The 23,331-nt window shown below is 39.5% G+C and overlaps 1 protein-coding gene across 1 annotated transcript in view; it reads left to right on the top strand.

Moving 5' to 3' along the window:
- LOC142660180 (uncharacterized) overlaps window positions 1-22,809 on the top strand; it is a 55,357-nt gene extending 32,548 nt beyond the window's left edge. The window contains exons 19-30 of the mRNA XM_075836760.1: window positions 855-1,006; window positions 2,192-2,330; window positions 2,450-2,560; window positions 3,070-3,249; window positions 4,600-4,839; window positions 5,523-5,679; window positions 6,444-6,572; window positions 7,483-7,633; window positions 8,188-8,228; window positions 9,621-9,866; window positions 10,919-21,166; window positions 22,397-22,809. Of these exons, the coding sequence (XP_075692875.1) occupies window positions 855-1,006; window positions 2,192-2,330; window positions 2,450-2,560; window positions 3,070-3,249; window positions 4,600-4,839; window positions 5,523-5,679; window positions 6,444-6,572; window positions 7,483-7,633; window positions 8,188-8,228; window positions 9,621-9,866; window positions 10,919-21,166; window positions 22,397-22,809 (12,207 nt within the window). The remainder of the gene's footprint in view (window positions 1-854; window positions 1,007-2,191; window positions 2,331-2,449; window positions 2,561-3,069; window positions 3,250-4,599; window positions 4,840-5,522; window positions 5,680-6,443; window positions 6,573-7,482; window positions 7,634-8,187; window positions 8,229-9,620; window positions 9,867-10,918; window positions 21,167-22,396) is intronic.
- Window positions 22,810-23,331: the final 522 nt, after the last annotated feature.

The following is a 23,331-nucleotide window of genomic DNA, read 5'->3' as shown; positions in this document are numbered from 1 at the left end:
CGTTACTACTTGTCCTTGTGCTTGCACTTTCTGTCTTACCTGTAGTTGTGGTTGTAATACTTATACTTGTAGTAGTCTAAAAAGTTCTTGTTGTCATTCTTGTAGGCAAATATGTTACCCTGAATTTCTGTTGTGATACTTGGAGTAGGGGGTCTTAAATGAACTGGTGGTACTTTTAATTGTAAATGTTGTTAGAATAATTGAAGTGGTCTCCGTGGTGCTCGTCCTTTTGCTTGTACTATTTATATGTATTTTATGTGTATTATGACTATTGAATATTGCTGCTGTTTTTACAGATGTAGAATCTACTCTTGCAATTAATCTTCATCACTTATTTTGCACACATCAAGGCCAGTGTTGTGGAAGGGTGGATACAACTATTATGCTGAGCAATGAATGGTTGCGACTTTTTTTTTAGCACCCCAGGGTGTTACCAAAGTAAAACCACACTGCAGTAAAGAGGTTCGACCTGCCCAGCAGCTTAGAATTTATTTACCCTGAAGGTTTTATCCTTGCACGCTTACTTTAAAATAAACACTTGATGAGGCATAAAATTTCCATCTGCAAGTCTCCTTCTCTTATGTCTACACGCATGGCCCAAGGATCCATCATAGCTACTCCCAAATCTGTTTGTACAGTAGATGCTAAACCTCCATGACTGTTAGGCTTAAATGCCATTCTCTTCTCTGGTGATTTGGAATATCAAGACATTTGTGCTGTGTCATGCTGAGCTGGAAAACAGTAGGAACTTACATTCAAGTTCAATTTAAAGCACAATTTTAGTTTATAGCATAACCTGAAGATAAATAGTAAAACAAGACTTTGACTTTATTGCATATCTATGTCTTTTACAGTACAGCACACAATGTCTATCTGGTTGTGTTTGTCCTGATGGACTTATATCTGATGGTAGAGGGGCATGTGTGGCAGAGGAGCAGTGTCCATGTACACACAACAATGAAGTCTACGCCTCAGGCTCGAATATCAAAATGCTCTGCAACACATGGTAAGTGCCTCGGTTTTTAATTTGTCATGCAAATACACAGTCTAAAATCCCCTAACAATATACCCTAAAGCATATAAATGTTATCGAGGGGTATCCCGCTTCAGGACTCTTCTTTATTAGTCTAAGTGGTAATCCATTACAAAGATTGGCTCTTGTTTTGGTAGACCTGGCATGCCGGTGCCGATGTAACACTACATTTCGAATGCAGGGGAAATGCTTACTTAAAGGGGTTGTTCAGGATTAGACAAAAAAGGATCTGCTTTTGTCCAGAAACAGCACCATTCTTGTCCGTGGGAGATGTGCTGCCGACAAAGATAATATTTCTTTCTGCATAAATGATACGATCAGTCAATGAACGAACATTTATATGATCAATGGCCCGTGTAAAAGGGTGCTTACCAAGAAATGGCTAGGATTAGATTTATACTTGAGGCTATAGACAGATAATCTTTGGCACGACAGCCAGTATTAGGAGAACACCATCTTTTGCACGAATCAGGTAACTTCTGTTTTTGGTGTTTTAGAAAGTGTTATGCTGCAAAAACAGAAGTTACCTGATCGATGTAAAACATGGTGTCCTCTTAATACTGAATATTTGCCCTTAAAATTGAGGTAACAGTTCACATATTCTTCACTGGCAAGGAAGACGTTTCACTTGCTTACCATGTTGCAAAACAATAGCATCTCCATGTGCAAGATGGCACTGTGTCCATATAACATGTCTAATGAACGGATTGCTATGATATCTAGAGTGAGAACCAACCAGATGGCACAATTTCACCAATTGAACCCCTCTTTCCCACAACTTCAGTTAGAGTCAAGGTACTCAGCTGGCCACATTCAAAAGCCGATAGCTAGTCTCGTGGTAATGTTAGCTGAAGCTGGAGCTCAGTAATGAATATGTAGCAGAGCTACAAGGTAGGCAGTAGTCACCAAGGTAGGCAGATGAGCCTGGTCAAAGAGGAGTCAATATACAGAATAAAAGAGCCTAGTTAGGAAATACATCTTAATAACTGGCACCGAAGCCTGTGCATGGCATTTTAAATACGGCTCCTTTCTCTCTTATTGCCTGGGTGGTTTTGCGCACATTACATTTGCTATTTACATGACTATTTTTTGATTTAGTTGGGATTTCAAAAATGTTCTAAATTTTTTAACAAGAGCATCAACTATGTTTCCCTGCAGTACTTGTGTGAACAGAAACTGGGAATGCACTGGTGAGCAATGTATGGGAACCTGCACTGTATATGGAGATGGCAACTACATCACGTTTGACACCAAGAGATACATCTTCAGCGGAGACTGCGAATATACATTAGTTCAAGTAAATAATGTTTAATTGTTTTCTTCTTACTGAAATAAAATACAGAATAGTCTTTATTGATAAATTATACTTACTACTGACTTAGAACTTGCTTTTTTTGTATTCCATTTGAAATCTAGGACTATTGTAGTGGTGACGCCTCCGATGGAACATTCCGTGTTATCACAGAGAATATTCCATGTGGATCCACAGGTACTACCTGCTCAAAATCCATCAAGGTCTTCCTTGGAGTAAGTAATACTTTATAATTATGGAATAGTTGAATCTGTAACTTTTTGGGAAATGAAAGGGGTTGTCTAGTCATAAAGGCCATCAATATCTGATCTGTGGGGGTCCGACTATCGGCACCTCCGCCGATCAGCTGTTTTGAAGGGGTGAGCACTGATTCCCCGTCAATGGTCATACTTTAAATTGCCGAAACACTTGTAGCGGCGGTTTACAGTATTATAGCCTTCTAACATTCACTTGTATGGGAAAAGGCTGTTAAACTGTGAATTTCGGCTACAAGTGTATCAGCGATTCACAGTACGAACAGGTAAGGAATGAAGGGGAAGCAGCGCTCATACGAGCGCTGCAGCCCCTTCAAAACAGCTGATCGGCAGGGGTGTCGGGAGTCTGACCCCCACCGATCATATATTGATGGCCTATCCTGAAGATAGGCCATCAATTTCTTATGACTGGACAACCTGTCAATGTTGAAATGTCCAATGCAATTCATCACATTTCTTGTTTTCCTTAGAATTATGAACTTATACTGAGCAATGAGAAATTTGAGGTTGTGAAACTCGATGTTGGCGTGTATGTACCATACAAGGTGCGGCAGATGGGCATCTACATGGTTATTGAAGCCCTCAATGGATTGGTTTTAGTATGGGATACAAAAACTACCATTTTTATCAAGCTGGAAGCAAAATTACAGGTATCTTATTACGAGGCCATTGTACAATGTATAAGTTCTATGTAGAAATTTTGTCATGTTTTTTTAATTAACTGTCAAACTTAACCCTTCATGACCGGGGGTGTTCTGGGCCTTCATGCCCCGAGCGAAGTTTCACCTTTTGGAATTCTATATTCTAAAGGTATTTTTTTTTTATTTCTTAGGCTATCCTAAAAATGTTTGTTTCTTTTTTTTCAGGACACATGCGGCTTTCTTATTATTTAACATTGGAGCAAATTTTTTATAGGTCTCATTTAGGGAAATGTGGTTAGAGACAGAAAAAAACATCTGTTTTTCCTAAAAAATGTTATGCTCTGTTTCAAGATAGTTTGTTCAACGAATAATATCTACCCTAAAAATGACTCCCCTAATTTAAAAAATGTGTACATTGTGCAACGTATGACATCGCGATAGTGCCAAGAACCAAAAACTCTCATAACTTTAGATGCAGCTTCTGTACATGGACGATTTCCATCCAAGTACAGAAATTTTTTAGTCAAGTCACAAAAGCAAACATGGCTGGGGTAGAACAGACTAATTGGTAATTATTTTATGTTTGGGTTATTGTACATTCTTTGTGTCAGGAACATATTAATGCCTTAGCTCCTGACGCCCAGGCAAAATGCGTTTGTCTTATGCAGAATGTCTAAATTTGTGAGAGGTTTTTACTTTTTTGGGAGAATGGGGGTTTCTTCAGTTTTTTGCTTTTTTAATTTTTTATATTTATTTTCTCATTTTATTTATTTTACACGCTTTACTACTATTTTACATTGTACTATATTTATTTATTATTATTATTATTTTTTTATTTTTACTATTGGGGTACAGGATAACAGGGAACACATTATCTATTATGTTTCCTGCTACCCCTATACACAGATAACTGAGAACAGTGCTCTAATGGTAACAGGCCACCATTTCACTGCTATCACTGTTACCAGTGATCTGTATACAGAGACATACAGAGAAGATGCAAATCTCCTCTACATGCCTCCAAGCCCTCTCTTCACAGGAAATCCCTGTGATATCATTATTGATGACACGATTATTTCCGTTCCCCGTCACAGTACAGGATTGGGCTGTCAGTGTGATAACCCGAACCTAACGTTGGCACTGTGTGCAAGAAAGTGCAATGCAGTGAAAGAGCGTGTAGTGCTATCAAAGACAGCACATAAACTAACGGTCTATTGAAACAGGTACCGGTACTGGAACATTAGACTGTTAAATTACGTGGGACAGACGGAAAAGGGTTAATTTTCAGTTTTTCTCATTTAGGCTTCATGGCTTTCTTTAATGGTTTGTTTTACATTGTTCTTGCATTTTTCTCTAAAGGGTAAAGTGTGTGGATTATGTGGGAACTACGATGGAAATGCAGTTAATGATTTCACCACTAGAAGTCTGTCAGTGGTAGGAAATGTGGTGGAATTTGGAAACAGCTGGAAGCTATCACCAAGCTGCCCAAATGCAATTACCCTCAAGGACTCCTGTTCCCTTAACCCCTACAGAAAATCTTGGGCACAAAGACAATGTAGTGTCATCACTAGCTCCACATTTAGTGCTTGTCATGCTCTGGTAAGACTTTTTGGAATATGTTTTTTCATTAAAAAAAAAAACACAATGAAATTGTTACAAAAGGTGTGGGATGAAACTGGTGGAAATATTTGTGTCTTTAGAGTCCACTGAAAAAAACAAGACGATTTATGAATCAGCTCAGTTCCTCTAGCTCTATAACATCCTGCCCATAGATTGGACTGCATGTTCAACATGACAGGTTCCCTTTAAAAATAATTATAAAATACTAAGACCTTTACCACTTGGAGTATAAAAACAAAAAATTCTATCCTTAGAATGTGAAGCATAAAACGTTACCACTAATTGTGTAAACTTGTGGATAGCAATGTATAAAAATATATTGTCACCTACCTTATTACTTTATATGTGACTGTTCTTTTTTAATCAAAACCTCATAGTTTCTACCAAACACAAACTAACATACAGATAAAACATAATATAAAACTAGAAACGAAATTTAAGTTGATATGCTTTACAATAAAATTTTGAGTACCGATTGACTGTATCGGGGTATGTCCAATTTTGACACATTTAATACAAACTTCTACCACTGCCATATTGAACATGTTCTGCTGTGCTAAACTGTACTACTAAGTCATCAATTCTGATTCATACCAGGACCATTTAACCTATGGTGGCTACAAAATTAAACATTGACCATGATCAACATTTTCTTTGATTAGGTGGATCCACTTAAGTATTATGACGCTTGTGTCAGCGATGCTTGTGCCTGTGACACTGGTGGAGATTGTGAGTGCTTTTGTACTGCAGTGGCATCATATGCCCAAGCTTGTAGTGAAGCTGGAACTTGTATCAGCTGGAGAACCCCAACCATGTGCCGTGAGTATGACCTTACCCTATGTAGATTCCTATTTAAATTACAATGGTTTAGAATCTATTTAATATTTAAAGAGGTTACCTCAACAAAGGCAGGGGTTTCAGAATGTGCCCTCTACTCTCAGACCCCACAGTTCAGCTTTTAGATGGATACTCATTCATTTAATTACTTCTTTCGTCGGCCCATTTCACACTAATGCCTAGAGTTCTTATTTATAATACATACACACCATTTACATAAAAATGGTGCTACCCCTTACTGTTGCCATTATCGGCCCCTCACCTTTATTCTTCACCTCTCTTAGTGTTGCTGTTTTTTTTTTAGAATACAAACATTTGTGCTACCCCTCAGTAGTATCATTATCGGCCCCATCACCTTTATGCTTCACCTCTCTTAGTGATGCTGTGTTTTTTTTTTTTAATACAAAAAATTGTGCTACCACTTACTGGTGCCATTATCGGCCCCCTCACCTTTATCCTTCATTTTTCTTAGTGTTGCTGTGTTTTTTTTTATAATACAAAAAATTGTGCTACCCCTTACTGGTGCCAGTATCAGCCCCTCACCTTTATTCTTCACCTCTCTTAGTGTTACTGTGTTTTGTTTTTTTATATACAAAAATTTGTGCTACCCCCTCGCTGGTGCCATTATCGGCCACCTACACTTCATAGCTCCCCGGGTAGCAATTACACCTTTAATCTATGAATCTGTTGAGTGTATGACAATGTCTCCAAATTTTATATAATTTTTTATATCATTCTCAAAACAGCATTGTTCTGTGATTTCTACAACCAAGAAGGCCACTGTGAATGGCATTACAAAGCCTGTGGCGCTCAGTGTATGAAAACCTGCAGGAACCCCAGTGGAACCTGTTACCATAATCTTCCTGGCTTAGAAGGTAAGACATTGACTGAAATGTACAGTACATCCAAAAATCTATTTGCGTCATAATATTTACACCGTTTTGAAAGTTCATAGACATGAAAGATTTTATTATTGCTTGAATGAAGCGGCTCTATTCAATGTCTATGATAATGATGGAAACAGCCGAGAGCTGTCCTATAAACTTTGAATGGAGAGGCAAATCATTCATGCTCAACCGCCGCTACATTGATTGTCCTCCTCACTGCAGTCGAGCAGTGAGGAGAAACCGGGTGTTCGGGACCCCCGTTCTCATAATCAGTAGGGGTCCCAGCAATCAGAAAATGATCACCTATTCTGTGGATAGGTGATAATGATTGATTCTGGGTAAAACCCCTTTAAGTGATGGTTAGGGTTGATCTCCCACCACTTACCTGAGGTCTCGTGGTGTGGAGCTCTTGGGGGTTCTCTTGGCCTGTTTCCTCTGTAGCATGACACCAGATCCGAAAATATTTAGCTAAGGTAGTGTAAATCTAGGTTAGTTCTGCCTTGGTTTTTCAAAAGTTGTTCCTTTTACAGGTATAAATGAGAGTTTATCATTAGTTGAAGCAGTAAAACAAGCTGTACAATTAATTTTCACTAGATTAATAAAATATTATACAACCAGGGAAACATTTTGTGCACATTTACTTTGACAAACATCCATGCAAAGTAATTATTAGCTGCATTATTATACTATACTTAAGGGGTCTGCCTGCTGTGGCTATCCAGCTGCGTTGAAACTACAACTCCCAGCATTCCCTGACATCTTCATGCTTATAATACTCTTTTGCTAAATCAATGCTATAAAACATAGTAATAGTAAAACTATACAAGTAATAGATATGGCATCTGCTGTTGACCAGGATATTTTCACTGCTAACTGTGGCTATGTTCTGGCTATATAGGATGCTACCCTAATTGTCCTGAGGATAAACCTTACTATAACGAAGAAACAAGTCAGTGTGTTCCAGAATGTGACTGTTATGATGACTATGACAACAAATATCCCATAGGATATGTAATGCCATCTAACAGCAATGAAACTTGCACAGTCTGGTGAGTATTTTGCACGTGCAAGACTTGATTTTTATACAGAATCTTGAAGATGAGAGGAGATTAAGCCTCTACTTTTACGTTCTTGCAGCAATCACAGATCTAATCACATACTATTAATAACAGAAAGGGTTCCTAGACCTCTTCATACCCAATCTTATATTTTCTCAGCATACCTACAGTATGAGCCAGACGATTCCTTCCCCAGCTCTTCTCAGTGTCAGGCAATTCCTTTGCCAATTTTCTGCCATTTTGCTTAGATCTTCATTAATGAACTTTAATTCCATACAGTGATTGGGCTACTGGAGGGACATTACTTTATAGCAACATGTGTGGTGATTAGAAATGGATTAGAAATGGATTACTCTATAAACACAGTAGGTCTGTTCCCTAGACATGGCCCTGGGGGAAGATATTTGAGGATAGAATGCTTCGGATACTTTAGTTCAGCTGCTGTATATATTTAATTATCGACTCAGATCTGTTAAATAGCATTCCGTATAATTATAAACCGGGTAAAATATTTATGTTCTCTTTTCGTTTTCTTTCTTATACAGCAACTGTACAAAAGAAGGCAAAAAATGTTACAACCTTAATGGTAAGGATACATTTACGATTTTACAATTTACAGTTTGTCCCATGTGAAAGATAGCCGTAAACGTAAAATTTTTCTGCATATTGAACATAAATGTTTGGGGATGTCTGATATCGACATTCTCTTCCCAAATAACCCATTGAAGGGGATGTGTCGTCTCACTAAGACAACCACTTTCCATATGATCTATTAGGTCCCACTCGGGACCCCACGCTCTACAAGTGAGAGTGAAGAGCCACTAAGTAATAGAGGTTCCCATTCTAGCAGACCCGGCATGTCTATGTATTACAAGGACGGCAATTAATTTAATAGTCCGACATGTAATACTAAGTTTAATAAATTCAGTGTCTGAAGCTAGACCCGTGGTGATCATCTGATCGCCGGGCCATCTGCAAATAAAAAAGGAGTTGTCCAGACAATCTCCTTAAGAGATGGTTTCTAATCTCTCTATTAGCTGGAGCTGAAAATCCATTGCAAAACTCTGCTCTGGAGAACTACAGGCACCATTGATGTCAACACCCCACAATGATTTTCCTGCAGTTTTGCAGCAATAGCAAAAGGGTACTACTCAGAACGGAAAAATAATTGGGACATTATTTTTCTATAATCCCTAAACACGTATTTTTGTACATTGCAAAATTCAATTACATACAATTCAACTACTAAGGTATCTATTCTGTAAGATACAGAAACCTCCTTTCTTGTAATTTACTATTTCGTTATTACTTTTATCAAGACAGATAAATCTGTTCACATAAAAATCTGCTTCCTTTGGGTCTTTACAACTCTATTGTTCACATTAGTTAAACTATGATCATAAAGTACTTTTCAATTTATAGCCATCAATTTGGCTTCCTATATCTACAGAGTTTTCAGATAATCGGACCTCCTGATAGTTATCTGCATGGACTTGTCTATGACATTGTTTTTAATGGCCATGTTGGATGTAACTTTGGGCTAAAACCAATAAAGGGGTGTAATTTTTTTTTTGTAAATACAAATCTACAGATGTAGCTGTCTTTATCTTGACTTTTCACGCAATAAATACACAAGAAACTTTAACTTGACTTTTTAATGGCTTTTCAATGGCTTTTGTTTTGTGATATCACGCTGCAACAAGTTATCAGAGTCAAGATAAAGATGGCTACATCTACATCCATACTATTGTTGCTCATAGTGATGCCAACAGTACAACAAGTAACATCTTTGTGTACTTTACTAGCAAACGTAACCTTTCCTGGGCAGTACGGGTATAACCATGTGTGCAGTAATAATAATATTATTTAAAAAATTTAATGATTATAATTTTAATACCCTTATAAAAAATAATATAAAGCCAGATTAATAAAATGGCTCAGAATACATATTGATAAAACTTGTTCTGCTGTTCAACAGATTGCTGCATGTATGATGGGAAGATTTTTAAGAATGGCGAAACAATCTATAACACCACTGATGGCATTGGAGGTTGTATCACAGCCATATGTTACAATGGAGAAATACCAAGAATAATTGAGCCTTGCACAACAACAACACCACCCTCTACAACCTTCCAGTTCTCTACTACATCACCAGTCACAACAACAGTGAGTTCTACTACCCCAACAGTCACCACTCCAAGTACCACCACAGTGACAACAGGTAAGTTATGCTTACATTAAAAGATGGGGGTCTATATTGAAATTGCTGTTGGCCAGTCTTACTTTGCTACATGGTTCACCCACTCTGCATAATCTCTGTGTAACAAACTCTTAACAGAATTTCATCCTTATTGTGAATGTTAACCTTTTATCACCACAGTGTTTCTAAGTTCAACATTTTTTTGTTGATTTATTTCTTAATGTATCTTTAGATTGGTATGAGCTCAATTTTTTTTTCATACAGAGCTCCGAATTCCCTGCTTAGTTAAATTATAAAATTTTGGCTGCATACGGCGAGAGAAAGTTTAGATGCTTGCTACCTACTGTTGCATCATTGAGTTCAATATATAAATTTGTATACAATAATCTCCTAATCCCCCTCCTCGTAGTGACTGCATACTGCCGAAGTGTTATCTTTTAATGCTATCTCTCAGAATTTTGGAGTTTTGCCCCTGAAAAATGGAGCGCCGACAACTATAAAGATATATTAAGAAATAAATCAGCACAGAATTTTGGATGTTCTTCTCCTCATTTCTAAGTTTAGACTATAAAGTTTTGGAAAAAGGTATGGTCTTCACAGCTTTGTTTCTTGCTGTCAGACTAAGGCTTCGCTCACATTTGCATCGGGGTTCCGTTTATGGGTTCCATCAGACCTTTCCGTCAGGGGAACCCATGAATGGAAACCGAACGGAAACCATAGCTTCCCATTTGCATTATTATTGATTTCAATGCTTCTGTTACTAATGGTTTCCATTTGTCTCCATTCCGTAAGGTTTCCATTTTTTACGCGGAATCAATTGCATAGTCGACTACGCTATTAATTCTGTCAAAAAAACTGAAACCTTATGGAACAGAGACAAACGGAAACCATCAGCAACGGAAGCATTACCAATGGTAATGCAAACAAAGGCTATTCCGTTCATGGGTTCCGTCAGACCTTTCCATCCGGGAAACCCATGAACGGAATCCCGACGCAGATGTGAACGAAGCCTTATGAATAAATCCACTATACTTTTTGTATCAGTTTCTAACTCATTATTTTTCTTTTTTCAGTGTGCGCAAAATGCACTTGGTCACGTTGGTATGATGTTTCTTATCCAAGTATTCAATCTGGCAGAACTGACACTGGAGACTTTGAAACCTTTGATAACATTAGGAAAGCAGGATATAGTTTTTGTGAATCACCTCGCAATGTCAGATGCCGAGCAAAGGCGTTCCCAGATAACGACCTAGAAGATTTAGGACAAAGTGTAACATGCAGCAAGGATATTGGCTTAATTTGTTACAACTCTTATAACCTACCAATCTGCTACAACTATGAAATAAGTATAGAATGTTGTGACTCTGTAACAACATGTGGTCCAACAACTTCACAAAGCCCCACAACAACCAACCCTCCAACCTCAACTAACGAAATATCTACGACCACGCCAACAGCCCCCCCCTGCACAAAAATGGATTGCCGATACACCAATTGGTTTGATTTGCATGCACCTACCTCAAATATTAATGATGGTGACAAGGAGAGTTTGGAGGAAATTAAGTCAAAAGGTTATCAGGTTTGCACTGTTGATGAAATTGAAACAAGCATTCAATGTGAAGCCATAGTATACGGAGTACCAAATAGAAATGCATCAAATCAGACATATCAATGCGACCTTACAAATGGTCTAGTATGCAAAAATTATGATCAAACTGACTCACAACTTTGCTACAATTACAGAGTACAATTTGAGTACTGTTCTAGGTTTTGTGAAAAGACAACTCCATTCACAACCGCCTCAACTAAAATAACAACTCCTACAACACCTCCATCATCTACACCTATAACTGTAACTGAGACTACATCACCAACAAGTTCTGTACCAACTACTCCTCCAACATCTACTACAGTAACTATTTCAGAGACAACTCCAACAACCGTCAAAACTACTACTCCATCAACCTTGTCTACATCATCTACAACATGTGCCTATACAATGGCCTGTCGATATACCAACTGGTTTGATTTACATGCTCCTACATCTGATATCAACGATGGAGACATTGAAACCCTTGAAAATATTAAATTAAAAGGATATTCAATTTGTACAGAAGAAGAGATTGAATACAACATAGAGTGTGAAGCCCTTGTATACTCAACACCAGAAAGTGGTTTCAATAAACAAGTTTACCAATGCAACCTAGAGAATGGATTGATATGTAACAACAGGGATCAAAATAACACACTTCAAATGTGTTTTAACTATAGAGTCAAAATAGAGTGTTGTTCTAAAGTTTGTAAAAGTGTAACAACACCTTTCAGTACTACTGCTGTTGTAACATCTACAGTACCTACAATCCCTACTACTATAACATCAACCACTTCTCCAGTATCTTCTATATCAGTGTCATCTACACCTGCAACTGTCACTACAGAAACTGTAACAGAATCAAAATCAACCAACAAACCAAAATGCACATATATGGATTGTCACTATACTCCATGGTATAATATGAATACACCACTACCTGGAAATACTGGCAGCGAAACAGAGACCTTGGAAAACATTAAATCAAAACAAATAGAAATATGCACAAAAGGAAAAATGGAAACAAATATTCAGTGTGAGGCTATAGACAACCGCACAGTTAATGAACAAACTTATCAATGTGACTTGCAGAAAGGCTTGGTGTGTAAAAACGCAGATCAAAATTTTTTTCAGACATGTTACAATTACCAAATAAGAATTGAATGCTGTTACAAAGTTTGTATGCAAACAAATGAAACAACTACTGCCAGCACTCTTCCAACCACTTTAATAACTTCCACATTTACTACAGTTACAGAAACAACACCTTTGACTACCATCTCAAGTACTCCTCCAACATCCACTATTGTTACTGAAATTACATCTTCTACTATCACTGTAACAACTACTCCACTAACATCTACTACAGTTACCGTAATAGAAAGTACAACTCCCACTAGCACTGATTCAACAACTTCTGCAACTCCATCATCATCTACTAAAACTGTAACACAGATGAGTACACCCAGCAGCACTGTGTCAACTACTCCACAATTATCTACCTCTGTAACTGTGACAGAAACTACCACTCCCACTAGTACTGTCTCAACAACATCAGTAACTCCATCATCATCTACTAAAACTGTAACAGAGACAAGTACACCTACCAGCACAGTCTCAACTACTCCACCATCATCTACCACTGTCACTGTGACAGAAACTCCAACTCCAACTAGCACTGTCTCGACAACGTCAGTAACTTCATCACCATCTACTAAAACTGTAACAGAGACAAGTACACCAACCAGCTCTGTCTCAACTACTCCACCATCATCTCCCACTGTCACTGTGACAGAAACTACAACTCCAACTAGCACTGTCTCGACAACGTCAGTAACTTCATCACCATCTACTAAAACTGTAACAGAGACAAGTACACCTACCAGCACTGTCTCAACTACTCCACCATCACCTACCACTGTCACTGTGACAGAAACTCCAACTAGACCTGTCTCGACAACTTCAGTAACTCCATCATCACCTACTAAAACTGTATCAGAGACAAGTACACCTAGCAGCACTGTCTCAACTACTCCACCATCATCTCCCACTGTCACTGTGACAGAAACTACAACTCCCACTAGCACTGTCTCAACAACTTCAGTAACTCCATCACCATCTACTAAAACTGTAACAGAGACAAGAACACCTACCAGCACAGTCTCAACTACTCCACCATCATCTACCACTGTCACTGTGACAGAAACTCCAACTAGCACTGTCTCGACAACTTCAGTAACTCCATCATCACCTACTAAAACTGTAACAGAGACAAGAACACCTACCAGCACAGTCTCAACTACTCCACCATCATCTACCACTGTCACTGTGACAGAAACTCCAACTCCAACTAGCACTGTCTCGACAACGTCAGTAACTCCATCACCATCTACTAAAACTGTAACAGAGACAAGAACACCTACCAGCACAGTCTCAACTACTCCACCATCATCTACCACTGTCACTGTGACAGAAACTCCAACTAGCACTGTCTCGACAACTTCAGTAACTCCATCATCACCTACTAAAACTGTAACAGAGACAAGAACACCTACCAGCACAGTCTCAACTACTCCACCATCATCTACCACTGTCACTGTGACAGAAACTCCAACTCCAACTAGCACTGTCTCGACAACGTCAGTAACTCCATCACCATCTACTAAAACTGTAACAGAGACAAGTACACCTACCAGCACTGTCTCAACTACTCCACCATCATCTACCACTGTCATTGTAACAGAAACTCCAACTTCCACTAGCACTATCTCAACAACTTCAGTAACTCCTTCATCATCTACTAAAACCGTAACAGAAACAAGTACACCTAGCAGCACTGTCTCAACTACTCCACCATCATCTCCCACTGTCACTGTGACAGAAACTACAACTCCCATTAGCACTGTATCAACAACTTCAGTAACTCCATCACCATCTACTAAAACTGTAACAGAGATAAGTACACCTACCAGCACAGTCTCAACTACTCCACCATCATCTACCACTGTCACTGTGACAGAAACTCCAACTCAAACTAGCACTGTCTCGACAACGTCAGTAACTTCATCACCATCTACTAAAACTGTAACAGAGACAAGTACACCTACCAGCACTGTCTCAACTACTCCACCATCACCTACCACTGTTACTGTGACAGAAACTCAAACTCCCACTAGCACTATCTCAACAACTTCAGTAACTCCATCACCATCTACTAAAACTGTAACAGAGACAAGTACACCTACCAGCACAGTCTCAACTACTCCACCATCATCTACCACTGTCACTGTGACAGAAACTCCAACTAGCACTGTCTCGACAACTTCAGTAACTCCATCATCACCTACTAAAACTGTATCAGACACAAGTACACCTAGCAGCACTGTCTCAACTACTCCACCATCATCTCCCACTGTCACTGTGACAGAAACTACAACTCCCGCTAGCACTGTATCAACAACTTCAGTAACTCCATCACCATCTACTAAAACTGTAACAGAGACAAGTACACCTACCAGCACAGTCTCAACTCTTCCACCATCATCTACCACTGTCACTGTAACAGAAACTCCAACTCCAATTAGCACTGTCTCGACAACGTCAGTAACTCCATCACCATCTACTAAAACTGTAACAGAGACAAGTACACCTACCAGCACTGTCTCAACTACTCCACCAACATCTCCCACTGTCACTGTGACAGAAACTGCAACTAGCACTGTCTCGACAACTTCAGTAACTCCATCATCACCTACTAAAACTGTATCAGAGACAAGTACACCTACCATCACTGTCTCAACTACTCCACCAACATCTCCCACTGTCACTGTGACAGAAACTACAACTCCCACTAGCACTGTCTCAACAAGTTCAGTAACTCCATCACCATCTACTAAAACTGTAACAGAGACAAGTACACCTACCAGCACTGTCTCAACTACTCCACCATCACCTACCACTGTCACTGTGACAGAAACTCCATCTCCCACTAGCACTATCTCAACAACTTCAGTAACTCCATCACCATCTACTAAAACTGTAACAGAGACAAGTACACCTACCAGCACAGTCTCAACTACTACACCATCATCTACCACTGTCACTGTGACAGAAACTCCAACTAGCACTGTCTCGACAACTTCAGTAACTCAATCATCACCTACTAAAACTGTATCAGAGACAAGTACACCTACCAGCACTGTCTCACCTACTCCACCATCATCTCCCACTGTCACTGTGACAGAAACTACAACTCCCGCTAACACTGTATCAACAACTTCAGTAACTCCATCACCATCTACTAAAACTGTAACAGAGACAAGTACACCTACCAGCACAGTCTCAACTCTTCCACCATCATCTACCACTGTCACTGTAACAGAAACTCCAACTAGCACTGTCTCGACAACGTCAGTAACTCCATCACCATCTACTAAAACTGTAACAGAGACAAGTACACCTACCAGCACTGTCTCAACTACTCCACCAACATCTCCCACTGTCACTGTGACAGAAACTCCAACTAGCACTGTCTCGACAACTTCAGTAACTCCATCATCACCTACTAAAACTGTATCAGAGACAAGTACACCTACCATCACTGTCTCAACTACTCCACCAACATCTCCCACTGTCACTGTGACAGAAACTACAACTCCCACTAGCACTGTCTCAACAAGTTCAGTAACTCCATCACCATCTACTAAAACTGTAACAGAGACAAGTACACCTACCAGAACAGTCTCAACTACTCCACCATCATCTACCACTGTCACTGTAACAGAAACTCCAACTCCAACTAGCACTGTCTCGACAACGTCAGTAACTCCATCACCATCTACTAAAACTGTAACAGAGACAAGTACACCTACCAGCTCTGTCTCATCAACTCCACCTTTATCTACCATTGTTACTGTGACAGAAACAACAACTCCCACTAGCACTGTCTCAACAACTTCAGCTACGCCATCATCCACTCCTGTAACAGAAACAACATCTCCAACTACCATCTCAATTACCTCTCCAACATCCACAACTGTAACTGTTACTGGGACGACATCATCTACTAACACTGTCTCAACTCCTCCACCAACATCTACTACAATAACTGTGACAGAAACTACAACTCCCACTAGCACTGTCTCAACAACTTCAGTAACTCCATCACCTACGAAAACTGTAACAGAGTCAAGTATACCTAGCAGCACTATCTCAACTACTCCACCATCATCTCCCACTGTCACGGTGACAGAAACTACAATTCCCACTAGCACTGTCTCAACAACTTCAGTAACTCCATCACCATCTACTAAAATTGTAACAGAGACAAGTACACCTACCAGCACTGTCTCAACTACTCCACCATCATCTCCCACTGTCACTGTGACAGAAACTCCAACTCCAACTAGCACTGTCTCAACAACTTCAGTAACTCCTTCATCATCTACTAAAACTGTAACAGAGAGAAGTACACCTAGCAGCACAGTCTCAAGTACTCCACCATCATCTACCACTGTCACTGTGACAGAAACTACAACTCCAACTAGCACAGTCTCAACAACTTCAGTAACTCCATCACCCTCTACTAAAACTGTAATAGAGACAAGTACACCTAGAAGCACAGTCTCAACTACTTTACCATCATCTACCACTGTCACTGTGACGGAAACTCCAACTCCGACAAGCACTGTCTCAATAACTTCAGTTACGCCGTCAACTAATATTGTAACAGAAACAACATCTCCAACTACCATCTCAACTACCTCTCCAACATCCACAACTGTAACTGTTACTGGGACTTCATCATCTACTAACACTGTCTCAACTGCTTCACCAACATCTACTACAACCACTGTGACAGAAACTACAACTCCCACTAGCACTGTCTCAACAACATCAGTAACTCCATCACCTTCTACTAAAACTATAACAGAGACAAGTACACCTAGCAGCACTGTCTCAACTAATCCACCATCATCTACCACTGTCACTGTGACAGAAACTACAACTCCAACTAGCACTGTCTCAACAACTTCAGTAATTCCATCACCATCTACTAAAACTGTAACAGAGACAAGTACACCTACCAGCACTGTCTCAACTACTCTACCATCATCTCCCACTGTCACTGTGACAGAAACTACAACTCCAACTAGCACTGTCTCAACAACTTCAGTAACTCCTTCATCATCTACTAAAACTGTAACAGAGAGAAGTACACCTAGCAGCACAGTCTCAACTACTCCACCATCATCTACCACTGTCACTGTGACGGAAACTCCAACTCCGACAAGCACTGTCTCAACAACTTCAGTTACGCCGTCAACTAATATTGTAACAGAAACAACATCTCCAACTACCATCTCAACTACCTCTCCAACATCCACAACTGTAACTGTTACTGGGACGTCATCATCTACTAACACTGTCTCAACTGCTTCACCAACATCTACTACAATCACTGTGACAGAAACTACAACTCCCACTAGCACTGTCTCAACAACTTCAATAACTCCATCACCATCTACTAAAACTATAACAGAGACAAGTACACCTAGCAGCACTGTCTCAACTGCTTCACCAACATCTACTACAATCACTGTGACAGAAACTACAACTCCCACTAGTACTGTCTCAACAACTTCAATAACTCCATCACCATCTACTAAAACTGTAACAGAGACATTTACACCTAGCAGCACTGTCTCATCAACTCCATCATCATCTACCACTGTCACTGTGACAGAAACTACAACTCCCACTAGCACTGTCTCAACAACTTCAGTAACTCCAGCATCTTCTACTAAAACGGTAACAGAGACAAGTACACCTATTAGCACTGTCTCAACTACTCCACCATCATCTCCCACTGTTACTATTACAGAAACTCCAGCTTCAACTAGCACTGTCTCAACAACTTCAGTAACTCCATCATCATCTACTAAAACTGTAACAGAAACAAGTACATCTACCAGCACTGTCTCAACTACTCCACCATCATCTGCCACTGTCACTGTGACAGAAACTCCAACTCCAACTACCACTGTCTCGACAACTTCAGTAACTCCATCACCATCTACTAAAACTGTAACAGAGACAAGTACACCTAGCAGCACTGTCTCAACTACTCCACCATCATCTCCCACTGTTACTGTGACAGAAACTACAACTCCAACTAGCACTGTCTCAACAACTTCAGTAACTCCTTCATCATCTACTAAAACTGTAACAGAAACAAGTACACCTAGCAGCACTGTCTCAACTACTCCACCATCATCTCCCACTGTCACGGTGACAGAAACTACAACTCCAACTAGCACTGTCTCAACAACTTCAGTAACTCCTTCATCATCTACTAAAACCGTAACAGATACAAGTAGATCTACCAGCACTGTCTCAACTACTCCACCATCATCTCCCACTGTCAATGTGACAGAAACTCCAACTCCAACTAGCACTGTCTCAACAACTTCAGTAACTCCTTCATCATCTACTAAAACTGTAACAGAGACAAGTACACCTACCAGCACAGTCTCAACTACTCCACCATCATCTCCCACTGTTACTATTACAGAAACTCCAACTCCAACAAGCACTGTCTCAATAACTTCAGTAACTCCATCATCATCTACTAAAACTGTAACAGTGACAATTACACCTACCAGCACTGTCTCAACTACTCCACCATCATCTGCCACTGTCACTGTGACAGAAACTCCAACTCCAACTACCACTGTCTCGACAACTTCAGTAACTCCATCACCATCTACTAAAACTGTAACAGAGACAAGTACACCTATCAGCACTGTCTCAACTACTCCACCATCATCTCCCACTGTTACTATTACAGAAACTCCAACTCCAACTAGCACTGTCTCAACAACTTCAGTAACTCCTTCATCATCTACTAAAACTGTAACAGAAACAAGTACATCTACCAGCACTGTCTCAACTACTCCACCATCATCTCCCACTGTCACTGTGACAGAAACTCCAACTCCAACTAGCACTGTCTCAATAACTTCAGTAACTCCATCATCATCTACTAAAACTGTATCAGAGACAAGTACACCTAGCAGCACTGTCTCACCTACTCCATCATCATCTGCCACTGTCACTGTGACAGAAACTCCAACAAGCACTGTCTCAATAACTTCAGTAACTCCATCATCATCTACTAAAACTGTATCAGAGACAAGTACACCTAGCAGCACTGTCTCACCTACTCCACCAACATCTCCCACTGTCACTGTGACAGAAACTCCAACTCCAACTACCACTGTCTCGACAACTTCAGTAACTCCATCACCATCTACTAAAACTGTAACAGAGACAAGTACACCTATCAGCACTGTCTCAACTACTCCACCATCATCTCCCACTGTTACTATTACAGAAACTCCAACTCCAACTAGCACTGTCTCAACAACTTCAGTAACTCCTTCATCATCTACTAAAACTGTAACAGAAACAAGTACATCTACCAGCACTGTCTCAACTACTCCACCATCATCTCCCACTGTTACTGTGACAGAAACTACAACTCCAACTAGCACTGTCTCAACAACTTCAGTAACTCCTTCATCATCTACTAAAACTGTAACAGAAACAAGTACACCTAGCAGCACAGTCTCAACTACTCCACCATCATCTCCCACTGTCACTGTGACAGAAACTCCAACTCCAACTACCACTGTCTCGAAAACTTCAGTAACTCCATCACCATCTACTAAAACTGTAACAGAAACAAGTACACCTACCAGCACTGTCTCACCTACTCCACCATCATCTCCCACTGTCACTGTGACAGAAACTACAACTCCAACTAGCACTGTCTCAACAACTTCAGTAACTCCTTCATCATCTACTAAAACCGTAACAGAAACAAGTAGATCTACCAGCACTGTCTCAACTACTCCACCATCATCTCCCACTGTCAATGTGACAGAAACTCCAACTCCAACTAGCACTGTCTCAACAACTTCAGTAACTCCTTCATCATCTACTAAAACTGTAACAGAAACAAGTACACCTAGCAGCACAGTCTCAACTACTCCACCATCATCTCCCACTGTCACTGTGACAGAAACTCCAACTCCAACAAGCACTGTCTCAATAACTTCAGTAACTCCATCATCATCTACTAAAACTGTAACAGTGACAAGTACACCTAGCAGCACTGTCTCACCTACTCCATCATCATCTGCCACTGTCACTGTGACAGAAACTCCAACTCCAACTAGCACTGTCTCAACAACTTCAGTTACGCCATCATCCACTCCTGTAACAGAAACAACATCTCCAACTACCATCTCAACTACCTCTCCAACATCCACAACTGTAACTTTTACTGGGACGTCATCATCTACTAGCACTGTCTCAACTACTCCACCAACATCTGCTACAATACCTGTGACAGAAACGACAACTCCCCCTAGCACTGTCTCAAGTACCCCTCTATCATCAAGCACTACAAGCACATATTCCACTACTATCACATCTACATATATTATTACTGTTACATCAACATCCGGAACTACAACATCTCCAACTCCTACTAAAACAATCTTAACTTCATCTACATCACCAACTTCAAGCACCGCAACACTAACAACAAGCGTTTCTCCAACTACAGAAACCTCTACACATCTTTCTTCAACCTCTACAGAATCTTCAACATCCAGCACTACATCCTGTTTCTGCAAAGTGAACAATGAGCTATTCTCACCAGGTAAGCAACTACTTATTCTACAATAAAGCATTGTATTGTCCTAGAAAGGTCAACAAGAGAGCAGAACAACAATATATCCTCTTCAGGATCTGATATTCCTTTATTTAAAGGGGCTGTCTTAGGAAGACAACCATTTTCCATGTGCCCTGTAAGAAGCATTCAAATGCAATCTAGGAAAAAAATAAAAATAAAACTGTTTGCAATGTTGTATATAGCCTCAAATTTTTTTTGCGTGAGTTTAAAAAATTGGACTCTTTTTTTGGAAATGTGATACAATAAAAAAAATAACTAATACTGACCTGTTAAATCCCCCGCTGCTACACCACTGATGCTCCGACCGGTCTTTGTTTATTTTGCAGCATTGTTAATGTGTCGTATATTCACGTGACCGCTGCAGCCAATCAATGGCCTTAGCAGTTATTTGTGCAGGTACAGCACAAGATCGTTGAGGCCTGTGATTGGCTGCAGCAGTTACATGGGTGAACGGCACACTGTAGGACAAGATAACAAAATACCGGTTGGGATTACCAAAGCAGATTTAACAGATGAGTATTGGTTATATTATTATTTTATCACATTTCCTAATGTCAACCAATTTCTTTAACTTCTGGAATACAATTATCACCTCTCCACAGCTGGACTCTGAGTCGTTTATATGAACATTAGTTCCGAGTTCTCCATTCCTCCTCACCAACATGACCATGAGGAGTATTTGGAATGAAGTGCAGATCGGGCAGGGTGCCGCTGCTCCATTTTAAGTCCTTTGGACTGATGGAAATAGCCAAGAACAATCTGTACAATTTTCCAGCATACTTTGTGTATCAAAGTTTTTCCAATTTGCAGTCATTGTACTTGAATTCCTATTGTTTAATTCCGTGATAAAAATCTATCCTGATCATATGATGATCTCACAGGTGCATGGCTCGTTACATTTACAGTACAGTCATCAGAGCTCCCTCTTGTAATAAACCATGTAGCTTAGTGTACGTTACATGACCAGGACAGATATTTTGAAGTAAACAATGTAGGCTCCCATTGAATGATTGCAAAAATGTGAGGAATTGATACAAAAAGTAGATTGGAAAATGTTATAATTTTTATCATACAATTATTTTCCACAATTATATATCAAGTAGATCAGCAACAAAATGAATTGTTATATATTAGGAATTATAAGACCTAGTTATGAATCATTCAATATATTGTAGCTGAAATATTAATATTTTCCAGGTGAATTCATCTATAGAACTGCAGATGCTGATGGTTGTAAATATTACGCAATCTGCAATGCTGTATGTGTCACAGAGAGATATGCTGGACCATGTTTAAGTACAACTGGTGGTCCTAAGTCAACTTCCGGCACTTCGTCAACTATATCTACCTCAGAAAGCACAACAACAAGACCCACAGAAACCACTTCAACAACCCCACCAATCACAACATTGACCGGATCCACACCATCTACATTGTCCTCAACAACAGAAAAAACTCCAACACCATCAACAACAACTGGAACCTCTACAACCCCACTGTCTATCGAAACCACATCAACAATATCATCAACTACTCTTTCAACAATCATATCTACTACAACTCCATCAACAACTCTAAATGTGTCTAGCACTACACGTAAGTGGAATTAATCAATTTTACCATAATATAGGATACTACCATATACTAATGTATAGAATTAACACAATGGAAAGGCATGAAATATATAATTTAGGCTATTTTGCATTTTTTTTTTAGAAATCTAATATATATATATATATATATATATATTTTTTTTAACAGCATGTGGAATCTGTGAATGCCAAATGCCCAAATGTAACCCAGGCTTCCGAGTGGTTACCTTTATTCCACCAGGTGCCTGCTGTCCAAACATCACTTGTGGTATGAACAACTTATATATCTCTTATATCATGCAAACCTTCAGCAGCCATGAAGGAAGCAGAAATTAAAACGTTAAATACTTAATAAATCAAAATCAATTGTATCAAACATATATGAACATGTAGTAAATAATACACTTATTTGCTTTTTTAGTACCTGAAACAGTCTGTGTGGTAGGAAATGAGATATACCAGGTAAGGATTTTTGTGTTTAAAATAGTTTATTTTGTAATATATCTCCATCTATCTCTTTTGCCTCGGGGGAGTGAATTC

This window comes from Rhinoderma darwinii, chromosome 9, assembly GCF_050947455.1.
Source record: "Rhinoderma darwinii isolate aRhiDar2 chromosome 9, aRhiDar2.hap1, whole genome shotgun sequence".
Taxonomy (NCBI): Eukaryota; Metazoa; Chordata; class Amphibia; order Anura; family Rhinodermatidae; genus Rhinoderma; species Rhinoderma darwinii.
The sequence above is the reverse complement of the archived record's forward strand: the minus strand, read 5'-3'. Positions and strand labels throughout refer to the sequence as shown.